We start from the raw sequence: 14,541 nt of genomic DNA, 5'->3' as shown, positions 1-14,541 counted from the left end.
TTCTATGTGCCAGATGTAGCATCCGTAAACCTCACAGCCTCCCTCCGAGGCCATAGCTTGGACCGGTTAAGTAATATAATTAAGGCCACACAGCCAGAGAACAGGGAGACTGAAATTTGACTCAGGTCTGACTCATGCCACAACTCATACTCTTTCTACTCTGCCAGAGTGTAGCACTGTGGCTGCCTGGGGTGCTAAGGAGTTGGGGCAAGTGGCTGGGAGCCCTTGGGGGCACCTGGGTTTATCTCCAATGACACTTCTGCTTCCCTGGCTGGGGGACCTGGCAGGGGCGCCTAACACCAGGGAAGGGAAGTCTGCCCAGGGCAGGGTATGGAGGCTTCTTAGAGGTAACTTCTGGCCCAGTGGATGGCCAAAGGAGCTGTCCTTGGTGTTCAGAGGGGACACTCTGACTCACTGGGTCATCTCAGTGTAGGGTGGGCTGCCCTTACACTCTCCACGTCCCAGCCCCCCACCCTCAAGTCTGCCCCGCAGGGCCGTCCACGGCTGGGACCAACATGGAGCTGGAGGGTCCCGTGGGGGCCAGTCACATGGCCTTGGCCCTGACCTGCTTGGTTGCCCACTAATGGGCCAGAACATGGGGGGTGGGAGTGGGGCACACAGAGGGACAAAGGGCAGGGAGAGGAACAGGGAGCGGTATTCAGGACCATTGCCAGCCTGGCTCTGCTTCCTCCTAGATGAGGACTCAGGAGACCGCAGGTCGGTCCATTTGCTCGCTGGAGACCTCAGGCAAGTCAACCACGCTCCTCCGAGGGCCTCTTTCCCCTTCTGCCGAACGAGGGGTTAACTGAGTGGTCCCTAAGGGCCCTCCAGGGAGAACATGCTGGGATCCTCTAGCTGGGCCTGGACTGGAGCTGGGAGATTCCCACGGAGGGCTGTGTGTTGGCGAGGGGCTCCCAGCAGGGGAGGGCAAGGCCGCAGCCCAGGGCTGACCACGGTCATGGGCCTTGCCCCACGCTCAGCCAGAACCAGAGGCAGGTCACCCCTTAGAGCTTCACTGTCTGATACAGTAGCCATCCGCCACATGTGGCTGCTGACATTAAAATGAAAGTAAAACTTCCGTTCCTCAGTCACACTGGCCACATTTGAAGCACTCAGTAGCCACATGTGGCGGCAGCCACATCATACTGCACAGATGTAGAACATTTCCATCACCCGAGAAAGTTCTGACAGCACCGCCCTAGAGCAGTGGTTCTCAACCTAGGGCGATCTTGCCTCCGGGGCATTTTGCAACCATCCTACGATGCACAGGACAACCCCCAGAGCAAAAGATTCTTTAGCCCCAAATATTGGTAGAACCAAGGTTGTGAAGCCCTGCCTGCGAGGTCTCTGCAGGGACCTTACAGCGAGGGGTCAGGGGAAGCCCGACCCTATCCACTGGCCTCCAATCAGGACCCCAGGATTCACTGGCTGGTCCAATGACAGGGATTCGAGTAAAGGCCCCAGGCTGAAGAAGGAGGGTCTCCCATCCTAGGGCACCACCGCTCACTGCAGCCAATGCCCCGACATCCTTTCCCAAGGGGTTACTGGGCACTGTGGGCAGGGCTGTGCCAATAGCATCACTCAGACCCCTCCCAGGGGCCACATTGGTGAGATCACATCTGCTCATCTGCTTGTCAGGTGCCTGAGTTAATGACAGCCAGGGTGGCAGCTGCCACCTGCCACCCCTGCCCATCTCAGGATCCCTCTGGGGAGCAGACAGTGGGGTGCCAGCCTGGGGAGCAGAACAGGCAGCTGAGACCCAGAAGCGGAAGCTTGAAACATTGGAACCAAACCACGCTTCCATTTTCCAGTTTTGGGGGGGAAAGCCCTTAGTTGTGGGGCTGCCCTGTGCACTGTAGGATGTTTAGCAGCATCCTTGGCCTCCACCCACTAGATGCCAGTAGCACCCTCCTCGTGTGGCAATCAAAGTGCCCGGGGCGGGGTCGGGGTGGGGAGGAGAAATCACCCTGGTTGGGGACTACCGATGGAGATTTTCTATTATCTGCCCCAAAAAGCAAACACTGGCGAGGTCCGCAGGGCCCTTCCCAGCCTCCTTGCCAGTCTGCCCCTGGATAGGGACGGCTTCTCCTCTGGACCTCCAACTGACCGCCCAGCAGGACCCCGCCAGGCACCAAGGATGGAAATGACCTGTCCTCCCTCCACGCTCTCACCATGTCGGGGAAGAAGGCTTCTGCACAGAAGTCCTTCAGGAAGAAGAGCTGGGGGATGTCCACAATGTCCTGCTCAGTCAGGCCCAGTTCCCGCTTCAGCACCGCCCGGTTCCAGTCGATGCAGCTCTGAGGGTGGGAGGAGGGGCACAGGTACCCAGGGAGACAGGAAGAATCCAACGTTTCTTAGCACCTGCTACGTGTCGGGCCCTGTGCACCCGACACGTAGGTGCCCTCTGCACCCTTTAGCTTGTTTGATCCTCACAACAGCTTTGTGCCGTTGCTACCGCAGATGGGGAAACTGAGGCTCAAGTGACCTGCCCAAGGGCACAGAGCTAGGAAGTAGTGGACCTGGGGTTTGGATCCAGGCAGCTTCTGGTTGCAAAAGTGCTTGCCGTCACCACACACTGTCCCAACCACAGCCGGGCTTATGCTCCTGCCCAGCTCAGCTGTTTAGGAGAAAAGTGTCGGGCACCACTGGGGAGAAGCATGGGGCCTCCTCCCATCTACTGAGCAGGACTCCATGCCAGGCCTACACCAGGCACGTGGCAGGCATTAGCCCCGCCCCTTCCTGGGACCTCCTTCCATCCCATCTCCTCACCAGGTCACCCTGATTCCCACCCACCCCAGCCCTCGCCCCTACAGAGCCCCATTTCCCCACCGCATCTCTCCCATCTCCCCAGACTTCTCGGGGAACTCAATTCTACTTCCACTGAAACCCATCATTTCCCCAGAATGGGGGCAAGATCTCCCCCACTGGACTGGCACGGCTGTGTCTCTTCCATCAGACTGTGGGTTTCCCAAGAGCAGAGGCCCTACCCAACCCACAGGTCTCAGCAGCCCCCAGGAGAGTCAGAGGCCCAGGGCTGAACCCCTCATCCCCACCCCAGCAGTTCCTGGGGCTGCTTCACCCTCCACCCCCCTCACCTGTGCATAGAGGTTGTCATTCCTGAGTCCTTTGTCTTCCAGCATCTCATTAATGCTTCTCTTCACCTGGTGCTTTAACCCTGCAAGAGAAAGAAGACCACAGCCAGCTCAGGGAATACTGCCTGGGGCCACCTCAAGCCTGGGCTGCACAGAATCCGGGCCAGGATTTTTCTCCCACCTCAGCGTCAGGGTCTGAAGCAAGGACAGAGAAAGCCAGAGACTGGAAACCCTGATGGGGCCAAGCTCTGGCTGCAAGTAAATCCTGGTGATGGATTATAAACTCCTTGGGAAGGGACGCCTGAGCTCAGAGCCTAATAATTACAGAAGAGCTACCGTTATTGAACACCCACTGTGCTCTGGGCCTCCTATCATATTTATTATTGATCTCTAAAACAATGCTAGGCCAGTTTAGTTATCACCCCGCATTCAGAGAAGAGGAAATGGAGGCACTGAGAGGTTCAGAACACATCCTTGATCTCATAGCCAGCAAGTGGCAAGACCAGGATCTGAATCCAGGTCTATCTTTGCTGAAGGCTATGCCACATCCCTTCCAATGCTCCATTCCTCGGGTGAGAACACTGAGATCCCTGGTGGGGAAGGGGGAGGTGCTCAAGGGGGCCAACCAGGCCCTTGGAGGGTCTGTTGATTCCCCAAGGAAGGTCCACAGAGGGGCCCCGACCACCCTCCTGGCTTCTCACCCCTCCCTCTCTTGAGCCCCTGGCCCTGCTGCTCCCTGCTGCGTAGCCCTGGGCAAGCCGCTTCCCCTCTCTGAGCCTCAGTTTTCTCCTCCATGAAAAGGGATAAGGAGAAGGGCGTGAACGATCTGATTGGGCAAGAGCACGAAAGCGCATGCGCGGACAGGCACGTGGGAAGGCTCACGGCTTCCTGTTCCTTTCTTCCCCTGCGGTGTGGCCAGGAACAACCCAGTGTATGGAGGAGGCCACCCAGGCTTCCCTCCTTGGCCCAAGAAAGGGAGAGCCCTCACCCTTTGCTCCCATATAAAGGTGCTGGGAAAATCAGTGATGGACTCTGAGCTGAGAGCTGGCAGACAAATGGCCTGTAAACAGAGCACAGCCATGCCAAGCATCAATGGTGCCCAGGGCTGGCAACGAGAGGGCATGGTCTGGCAGGGGGGTGGGCTCACTGGCACTCACCGTCAAACTGGGCCGCCTCCCCGTAGCCCTCCTGCTGCTTCTTTTGGAACAGTCTGAAGCAAGCGCTGGGGCTGGCCAGGAGCAGCCGGAAGCCCTGGCACAGAGGATGGGAGGGCAGCTCAGTGGACAGGTTCTCCCCCGATGCAGGAAACCCCAAACTCAGGAGGGGCCTGAGTTCAGAGGCCAGGCTGCACATGGCACCCCCCCTCAATCCCCCCCACCAGCCACAAAGGACTGTCTGCACTTCCCCCAATCCTCCAAGCCGGTTCACACCTGCAGGCCTTTGTCCATAACCTTCTCTTTTCCTGGAAGACCTTCCCCACTTTGTACACCAGGGAACTCAACCACTGGTCACTGGGAGGCCTCCCCTCCCAGGCTGCCTGCTCCCTGCGGGCTGTACCCTCCCTGATCACCTCTGCAAGGTGGTGAGGGGTTGACATTGCTGGTCCCGAGCCCACCATCTTGGTCTGAATTTTACCCTATTAGTTAATTGCCCTTCTGAGCCTCGTTTTCCTTATTTATAAAATGGAGGAAATGATAATAGGACCCACCTCATGGGATTGCTAGAGGATTAAATGCATTAAAACACATACGTCTCACGGGTACTCAGTAAATGTTTCCACTTATTACCAGTGTCAGTCCTGGGTCTTGACTGAGAGGTCTGGATCAGAACAAACACCCAGTAAGTGTGAGAATGAGTGTATGAGAAGTGAGCGAACGAGTTCCCTCCTGGGCTCTGACCTCCTCCAGGAAGCCCCCCCTGATTAACACCACCTGGCCCAGAGGGTACCCTGACTCCAAGCTCTCTATGGACAGAGGTGGTGAGCTAGTTTCAGGTGCCTTTGCCCTATACTGACCCATCAGGATAGGGAGGGGCCGAGGTAGCTCAGGCAGGAGGAGAGGGGATGTACCTTTTGGTCGGAGGTGGGCACAAAGCTCAGGAACTCGTCCACGTGGCCCACGCAGAGCCAGTCAGAGTAGAGCTCCATGGGCGCCTGCACCTGCTGGGCCTTCAGGAAGTCCTGCACCACCTTGGCCATTCGCCGCCCGCCAGACCTGGCCAGGGAGGGAAAGAGCAGGGTCACCTCGTGCGTGTTGTGTGCTGGTTCCCTGCAGGCACTTCCTGAGCCCCTCCCTGCCCACTGTCAACCCTCTGAATGGCTCTTCTTTGGTCCCTGCTTCCTGGCCCCAGCGCCCAGGTGCTCCCAGGAACTCGCTGTCCATCCTGAGTATCGCCCAAGAGAGTCTGTCCCTCCCTCACCTTAAAGCATCCTCCCCAAGGCCAGAAAGGTCCTGCCAACCCTTCTTGCAAAAGAGAGTCAAATGAGCGCCCTCCATCTGCCAAAGGGAACTGAAGACCCTCATCTCAATTCCTGGGATTCAGAGAGGTTGACTCTTTACCCAAGGCACCAAGCTTTTTGTTCAAAACGTGACTGGGACCTGGCAAGCCACGCCGCACCCTGCTTAGTCCAGTGTTTCCCAAAGTGTGGGAATTGTTGCCCACTCCCCATGTCCCTCACTTTCTTCAGGTTTAACTCAAATGTCACCTCTTTCTCTATGTGGACTTTGGAAATAACAACAACCTCTCAACTCCTTTCCCAGCTTTATTCTTCTTTATAGCATTTGGTACTATTTGGCATACTTGATATCTTGTTTATTGCCTGGCAGCCCACTAGAATGTAAGCTCCAGGAGGGCTGGGATTTTTCTCTAGGTTCACTGCTGTATCCCCAGCACCTCTTATAGAATAGATGCTCAAACATATTTGTGAATGATATTAAGGCTTTTGAACAGCTGTGTAAGAGTCCACAGTCTATATAACAACAAAACTAGAAGGGAGACCCAACAAGCAGTGACACAAGACAACACTAATTTGATTCAGGGGATGGGAATGTGGAAAATATTTTTCTTGTATTTCTGTTTATTTTAATATAATATTTTAATATTTAATATTTAAAGTTCTGTTATTTTAAGTCCCTCCTTGGGACTCTGCAGCCCTCTGCCTGGAGGCAGGGGAATGGACCAGATGACTCCAGCCTTGAGAAGCATCAGACCTGGTCTCTGAGTCACATCAAAGCTGCCACCAGGAGGCATAATTGTTCCAAGATCATTTTAAATGTGGGGAGCAGAGCTTGGAGAACCCAAGATAGTAGAGAACGGAGGGGGCATTTGCTGAGCACCTGCTGTGCGCCTGCCTGAGGCTCCTCACACTGGGTGTCTTGTTTTAATCCCCAACGGGTCCATGTCATGATCTGAACTCTGCGGGACCAAGCTCTCTGACCTCATCCCCCCACACCCCCTTGTCCCCTCTGCTCCAGCCCCACTGGCCTCCTTGCTGTTCCTCTAATGTCTCCAGCACACTCCTGCCTCAGGGCCTTTGCACTGGTTGTTTCCACTCCCTTGCACATCTTCCTCCCAAGTAGCCACATCTTTAACTGTCTCATTTCCTTCAGGGAAATGTCAGCCTCTCACTAACGCTTCTTTTACCTAACATACTAGATGATTTACTTATTTATTATGTTTGCTTATTTATTATGTTTGCTTATTATTGCTTATTTATTATGTTTGCTCTGTTTCTCTCTGCTAGGATGTATGTAGGTTGTTTTGTTCACTGCTAAGGTCAGAAGCCAAGACAGGAACACAGGACAGCAGCCTGGATGTTAAATTTTAATTCGGGGTCCAAGGAGGAGATCTGAATTCTGACTATGCCCCTAACTTGCTGTGTGGTCCTAGGCAGTAGCTGCCCCTCCCTGAGCCTCAGGGTTCCATTTGTCCACCAAGAGCTTTGTTCCTGGTTTTCAACACAATAGCCAATGGAGTGAGGCCCAGCTCTGCTAGAGACCCCCCACACGTTCCATCCGGGGTCCTTGCTCTGAGCCTGGGATTTTCCAGAACATTTCTTTTATCCCCAGCACGGGGCCCCGAACCTGGCATATAGGAAGTCTCAATAAATATTTATTGAATAGATAAATGAATGCATGAATTAGTGCATTCACTTCATTTATCTAAGCCTCAACTTCCTCATCTGTAAAATGGGGATAATAGTCATCTCAACCTCATAAGGCTGTTGTAAGAATTAATGGAGGTAACCTGGGTAAAGCACCATGTTCATGGCATGTAGGTGATCAATAACTTTTATCCGTTGAGTTCCAACCTACTTCAAGTCACATCCACTGCCAGGCGACCAGCTAAACAATACCCAAACATTCGGAAGTTGGTTAATGTGAATCCTTTATCCCCAGTAACGGCTATTATATAGCCAGGACAGGGATTTTTTTATAAGCCCATTTCACTGAGGAGGACACTGAGGGATGACATATTAAATAATTTGCCCATTTAATAATGTATCTTTGTCACCTGTTGTATCCCTAGTACCTTCATCAGTAGGCATGCAATAAATATTTCTAAATGAATTAATCAAGCACCTACTATGTTCCAGGCCCTGTGGTAGGCGCTAGTTAGGTGATGTACCCCAAATCATGTGGCCAATAAGTGGCAGAGGCAGGACTCGAATCCAAATCCATTAGATTTCAAAGCCTGTGCTCATTCCTCCTGGATCCCTCCCGGAAGCACAGAATGACTGCCCAGAGGTCCCAAGGCCCTTCTGCCCCCACAGCTGTGGGCAGGATCCAGCCCCAGAGTAGTTCTGCACATGAGTCAGCAGCAAGGTGAGTGCACTCCTCTTGTCCTGGCCAACCTCAGCCCCGGGCACCCAGCCTGGGCAACCGGCTTCATGCCTGGGGTTGGTGCCAGGAAGCCTCACCTCACCTGATCCAGAGCCGTGAGGCCACCAAGGTCACCACTTGAGCCTGGGTAACCTTCCCAGGACTGCCTGGCTGCTCTGGGCCCAAGACCAGATAGCCAGGGCTTGGGGACGCAAGCTGGGGCATGCCTGGGCTCCATGCCAACACCACACAAACCGGAAGGCAACCTCCAGGGCCTGGGGTGGGTTTAATCTTTAGGCAGGAAGCAGGGGATCGCACTAGGATCCCTGTGCTACACTCCCCATACTTCGACTGCCCACAGGCTGGGTGGGGACCCACTAGGGAGATTTAGCAGATGCTGTCATCTGTCTGAGCTCTAAACCCTAAATACCTTGTTTCCTCCTAGATGACAACTGTCCAGGGTAGGACCTGTCAATTTACCTCTGTCAGCCTGGTATCCTGACCTGCAGCCTCGTGGTGACAGCTGCACCCTTTCTAGCTGTTGCTAGGACAACAGTTATTTTGATTTCCTCACTGGAGGGGTCAACGGATCCATCTCCTACTTCAGCCCTGGATTACACATGACCTCCCCGCTCTTCTGATGTTTCAAAAGAAGTCAGAAATCTGGCTTTTTATATGAAGCCTCCTGATATATGTGTATTTAATGTTGATGATGAATTATGCTCATAAAACTCTAGGCAGAGCAAAAGACCGTGGGCCAATAGTTTGTTTTTTCCTAAGATTCTGTGATCTTTTCTGTGATCTGTGACTCTAGAACTCTATTCTAAGATTCCACGCAGGAACTTAAGACCACTTTTCAGACTGGAGAATTGTGTCTGCGGTGGAGGCAGCGGGTGTTGGAGAGGGGATGCTGCCTTGGGTCCCCCGAGCCCTCCCGTGACCTCCACCACCCTCCTGCCCTGATTTCTCACCCGGGGAAGCTGCTGCCAATGAGGATTCGGCCCAGCGGGTACTCCTTGCCCTTCACTGTGACTGGCGGGCTGACGTCCAGGTTGCCGAAGGCGTCCATGCCAGAGGCACCAGCGAACTGGATTTCCCGGGTTACATATCCAAAGTCGGGACCCTAGGGGAAAATCGTCGAGAGCACCCACCCCCAGAAGGAGGAGTCAGTTAGAAAAGGAAGAGACAGCTCTTGGGGTAGGGGAGCGAGGGGTGCTCCTGGGGGAATCCCTCTCCCTGAAAAACGACCGCTATTCACTTTTCACACATCCTCCCGGTGCCCTGAGCATTGTGCTGTTAAAGCCGAAGCCAATAACAGAACAATAACTAGAAAATCCCTGAATGTTTGGAAATGAGGCAACATACTTCTAAAGAACCCACGGGTCAAAGAAGAAATCAAAGGGGAGGTTACACAGTATTTTGAAGGGAAAGGTAAAAACCACACAGCACGTTAAAACTTGAGGGGATGCCAGTAAAGCTGCACTTCTAGGGAATTGCCGCAGCTCTAAACACATATATTAAGAAGAGAAAGGGTTGAAAAATCTTAGCTTCCGTTTCCAGCTAGGAAAAGAACAGCAAATTAAACCTAAAGAAAGTAGAAGGAAGGAAATGATAAAGACAGAGCAGAGAACAGTGGAAAAAGCGCTGGCCAGGTCAAGCCCAGGGCTTGGGGTCAGGCCCTTGTTGATGCAGACTCACCCCACAGAGCTCACTGTCACCTCCCCAGGGACTCTTCCCTGATCCCTCCAGGCTGGGGTAAATGTCCCTGCTCTGTGTGCCTATGAGTTCCTGGACCTTCCCCATCATATCCCCCACCAGACCCTGGCATTGTCCTGGAGGTGGGGGACAGGGGCCAGTAAACAGGCAGAGACGTGAGTTCTGGGACCCGGACCCATCTCAAAAGGCAAGTTAGCCTAGCGGTAAAGTTCAGGGGCCGTGGAGGCAGCCCCTCTGGTTTTGGTGCCACTGCTAACTAGCTGTGTGGCCTTGGGTAAGCCGCTTAACCTCTCTGAGCCTCAGTAAAGAGGGAATAATAATATCCATAGGAGTATGGATATCCATACTTATCCATAGAAATCCACGTGGATTAAATGAGCAACTGTGTAAAGCTAGGAGGGAGGGCCTGGAACTCAGGACACGGCTGTTGGAGTGGCTCCTGTCGCCCTCCTGTGTGTAGAAGCAGCATTGTGCCTGGCACACAGTAGGTGTTCAGAAAACATTCGTTACCTGAAGAGAGGACCTGGCTCACAAAAGCAAGAGCCATGAGGGCTCACTAAGGGTGCGTTGCCCTCAAAAGGCAGTTTGGTTTCCCCAGAGCTGACTCCTTTGTTCACTCCCCCTTGGGGGAGAGGAAGGACCCCCAAGGAGGACTTTGCTGGCCTGTCCCTCCCAGAACAGGGGTGATTTGCGTGAGATTTGCATTTCATTTACATATTCCTCCCAAACCTCCCACTAACTCCCCATTTGCCAGAACCCACCACCTGTGTCCTTTTGTAGCCCCTAAAGGACTAGGACCAGGCAAGACTGACTGGAGAATCCTATAGGAGGAGCCACCCACGGTTTCCCCACTCTGCCCTTTGCCACATACCAGGATCCTCTTATAAGGGAAATACTTCAGGCCTCTGTTTCGGGGGGAGTCAAAGACCACTGGGAAGGATTTGTGAGGGGCCTCGATGTAGCCAAACTCCAGCTCGTCCTGGGAGAGGAGAGAAAAAGACCACAGTGACGGCCTCAGTATAGTATTACGAATGGGTTAATCCCCCCAGGCCCGGGGCGGGGCAGGGCAGGACAGTGGATCTTCCCCAAGACCGGGAGGGTGCAGGGGCCAGGGAACAGAGGTGGAGTGAGGCGTCTCAGGACCGGAGCCAGCGGAGGACTCTGCCTGGGATCAGAGCACTTGGAGGGAAGCAGGAGAGACTGGGGCGATGCAGGCAGTGGCGGGGAGCGGGGAGCGTTCCCCTAGACTGCATGCCCCTCACCCTAAGTCCTGGCACCCAGGCCGGCCTGGCTTCTCTAGGGAAACGGAGGCCAGTAGGAGCCTGCAGGCCAGCTTTCCCAAAGCCAGTGTAAAGGACGGGGTTCAGGCCTCCCGGGCTGCCCTCCTCTCCCAGGATTGCTCCCGCACCCACCTGGATCCAGCGGTCATTCTGATTCTCAGCCCAAGGGCAGACGGTCAGCTTGCAGTTGGCTTTCAACACCAGGTCAGACACGTCTTTCAGAAACTTCTCATTTGAGCCATGGGAGTCTACGACACTGCGAAACACAGGGATAGGGGAGCGAAATAATGACCACTGACTGTGGCCTTGGCCTCAGGGCCGGGAGGCAGGGGATAGATGGGGTGGCCTTGATGCGGTCTGCGCTAGGCCCCGTGTGGCCCCTGGGCACAGGGGTTCAAACCCAGTCTCTGCACTAGAGAGACTCATGGGCTAATGACAGAGACAAATAATGTCCCCAGATCACATCAGGTGGCAGGTGCAAGGGGAGGGACAGACCCAGGGCTGTGGATCCCAAAGGCAGGGCACCAAAGTCCTGGAGAAGGTGACTGGGGACTGAATCTCACTGGTTAAGGTGGAAGTGAGGGGGCAGGTAGCCCCATCTCCCCCTGTTTCTCACAACGGGCCTAAACAAAGGAGTCAGGGTGGTGTTACTGAGCAAACAGAAAGAAAGAGTTCCCTTCTGCACACCTGGGCCCGGCTCAGCAGAGCAAACCTGTTGGCCACACCCTTCCTGGCCTTTTGACTTATGTTCCAAATCATCTCTGGCCCTTTCCAGTGGTCCGACCTCTGATGCAGAGGCCCGGAGTAGCCTTGCCCATCCAGGCTCACCTGCCCATCAAGGGGCCTGACAAGGATTCTGAGAGATGGCAGAAGGACCAGGGACCCGGGTTGGGCCAGGGCTCACAGAGGATCTTGGAGTTTGGGTCCCGAGTTCTCTGCAGGCCCAGGAGTACACCCACATCTGAGCAAGACTGGGTCTCCTGCAGCTGCCAGCAGTCTGAACATGGCCTGGCCCCGCTGCCTGGAATAAATCCTAGATGTTCTGGGGCTGTTACATGCAGGACAGGGTAGGGCAGGTGTGCTGGACTTGAGCCATTGACCTCAGCCAGGGCCTTAGCTGCTCAGAGCAGGTGGGGCTGACAGACCCAAGCCAGCCTGCTGCTATCCTGTTCCCAGCTTGTGTCCATGGGTGCCTGCAATGAATCCGTCCAGTATGAGTGCAGGGCCAAGCCTGGCAGGGCATTCTGTTCCTATCTCTATGAGTCCAGAGGTGGTGGGAGAGCTGCAGGAGGCCTCACCTGCACACATACAGCTCCAGGGGGCACTGGGTGCTGGGGGTCATGATCCAGGGGGCCATGCGGAAGGTCACGGTGTCTGTGAAGTAGGGCACCTCAGGCAGGGTCTGGGGGGAAAATGAGGACTCAGTGGGCCCTGCAGGGAGCCCCCATCAGGCTTCAAGACCCCGCAGCCCCCAGCCTCCCAGCCCTGGAGCCTCCACGCTTGTCCCTGAAGCCCCTCATTCCCTATCACAGCCCCCAGCGCCATACCTTGGTGTCCACCAGGCTGACGCTGAGAGAGACCAGCCCCAAGAAATCAGCGTCGGGAAAGGTGAGCCCCTCCACGTAGAAGCTGATGTTCCGCTCCCCCGGATGCCGCTCCACTTCGTAGAACAGATGCTTGGGCCCCAGCACCTGCTTGTAGTCTGAGAGAGAATTCCCACCTAGGGGGAACCAGAGTCAGCACTGGGGGCCCAGTGCTGGGACAGGGGTGTGGGGCTGCGAGGATGTGAGGACAGGAAACCCAAGGCCAGGAATGTAGAGGCAGAACCACTTTTGTGTTAGATCTACCTGGACTCCTCTCCAGCTCTGCCATGTGCAAGCTGTGTGACCTCAGCTCAATGACTCAACCTCTCTGAGACTCAGTTCCTCATCTGTAAAATGGGCTAATATTACGTTTCTCATGCGGTCAGCATAAGCTTTAAACTAGATAAGGAAGTAAAAGCAGCTGGCACAAAAGGTGAAAACCACCTAAATGTCCATCAATGGATGAATGGATAAACAAAATGTAGTAGGTCCATATGCTGCCATGTTATTCATCCATAAAAAGGAATGAAGTATTGATACTTGCTACAGCACAGATGACCCTTGACATTATACTAAGTGAAAGAAGCCCGACACAAAAGGCCTCATATCGTATCATTCCATTTGTATGAGATGCACAGAATAGGTACATCCATAGGGACAGAAAGCAGATTAGCTGTTGCCTAGGGCTGGGGGTTGGAGGATGGGGAGTGACTGCTAATAAGTACAGGACTTTATTTGGGGGTGATGAAAATGTCTTAGAGCTAGAAATTTTGTGGTAGTTACCCAACACTGAGAATGTACTCAATGTCACTGAATTATTCACTTTAAAATGGTTAATTTGGGGACTCTCCTGGTGGTGCAGAGGTTAAGAATCCACCTGCCAATGCAGGGGACACAGGTTTGGGCCCTAGTCTGGGAAGATCCCACATGCCGTGGAGCAACGAAGCCTGTGCACCACAGCTACTGAGCCCGTGCTCTAGAGCCTGTGTGCCACAACTACGGAGCCCACGTGCCACAAATACTGAAGCCCACGCGCCTAGAGCCCGTGCTCTGCAACAAGAGAAACCACTGCAGTGAGAAGCCCGCTCACCACAAAGAAGAGTAGCCCCCACTCACCGCAACTAGAGAAAGCCCGCGCCCCTCAACAAAGACCCAATGCAGCCAAAAATAAATAACTTTATAAAAAAATAAATAAAATAAAATGGTTAATTTTATGTTATGTGAATTTTTTTTTTTTTTTTTTTTTTTTTTTTTTTTTTTTTGTGGTATGTGGGCCTCTCACTGTTGTGGCCTCTCCCGTTGCGGAGCACAGGCTCCGGATGTGCAGGCTCAGCAGCCATGGCTCACGGGCCCAGCCGCTCCGCGGCATATGGGATCCTCCCAGACCGGGGCACGAACCCGTATCCCCTGCATCGGCAGGCGGACTCTCAACCACTGCGCCACCAGGGAGGCCCATGTTATGTGAATTTCATCTCACTTTTTTTTTTTTTTTCGCCTGGCACATGGTAGTTCTGGCCCGTAGCCTTTTCCCCTCCCTTGAGGGTTGTCTGGGAAGCGCCACCCTGGCACGCTCTTACAGCATGAAATGTTGTCAGCTCACTTACGGAGACTTTGCTTATGTTCTGGTATCACAGTAAGTGTTTCCAAGCCGGACTCCTGGGTAACCTTCCACCATTGGAACATTCTGGTCCCTGCCAGGCTCATTTAGCTGGGACAAGTTCTGAGTCAATTTGAACAGAGGAGGATGACGAGGAAGAAGGAAGGGGCCGGAGAGGTCTCTTGTGATTTATGAAAATGAGTAAGGACACATCAGGGTTAAGGATTAGTGTTTCTGCCGGGGTTTTTTTGTTTGTTTGTTTTTTAATCCACAGACTTTGATTAATGAACTGTCAGAACAACTGGATTCTGAAGGCAGGCCTGGGCCTCAGCTTTGCTAGTCCCTGCCTCCACCGCACCCAGCCTGGACAGTGCTATTTTACATCGAGAACTCATTCCATGCTAACCGACCAGAGGAAGGATGGGCTCAGGAGAAAGGGCAAGGGTAGTGGAA

General features: G+C 53.9%; 1 protein-coding gene across 1 annotated transcript in view; it reads right to left on the bottom strand.

Annotated features, from left to right (window-relative positions):
* PADI1 (peptidyl arginine deiminase 1) overlaps window positions 1-14,541 on the bottom strand; it is a 34,211-nt gene that overhangs the window by 2,403 nt on the left and 17,267 nt on the right. The window contains exons 7-15 of the mRNA XM_079719546.1: window positions 12,456-12,628; window positions 12,207-12,310; window positions 11,041-11,164; window positions 10,500-10,607; window positions 8,884-9,035; window positions 5,161-5,305; window positions 4,250-4,343; window positions 3,096-3,175; window positions 2,172-2,297 (exon numbers count right to left, since the gene is read on the bottom strand). Coding sequence (XP_079575672.1) covers window positions 2,172-2,297; window positions 3,096-3,175; window positions 4,250-4,343; window positions 5,161-5,305; window positions 8,884-9,035; window positions 10,500-10,607; window positions 11,041-11,164; window positions 12,207-12,310; window positions 12,456-12,628 — 1,106 coding nt within the window. The remainder of the gene's footprint in view (window positions 1-2,171; window positions 2,298-3,095; window positions 3,176-4,249; window positions 4,344-5,160; window positions 5,306-8,883; window positions 9,036-10,499; window positions 10,608-11,040; window positions 11,165-12,206; window positions 12,311-12,455; window positions 12,629-14,541) is intronic.

This window comes from Hyperoodon ampullatus (assembly GCF_949752795.1).
Source record: "Hyperoodon ampullatus genome assembly, chromosome: 2".
NCBI lineage: Eukaryota > Metazoa > Chordata > Mammalia > Artiodactyla > Ziphiidae > Hyperoodon > Hyperoodon ampullatus.
Note: the sequence above shows the minus strand (reverse complement) of the source record. Positions and strands in the feature narration are given on the sequence as shown.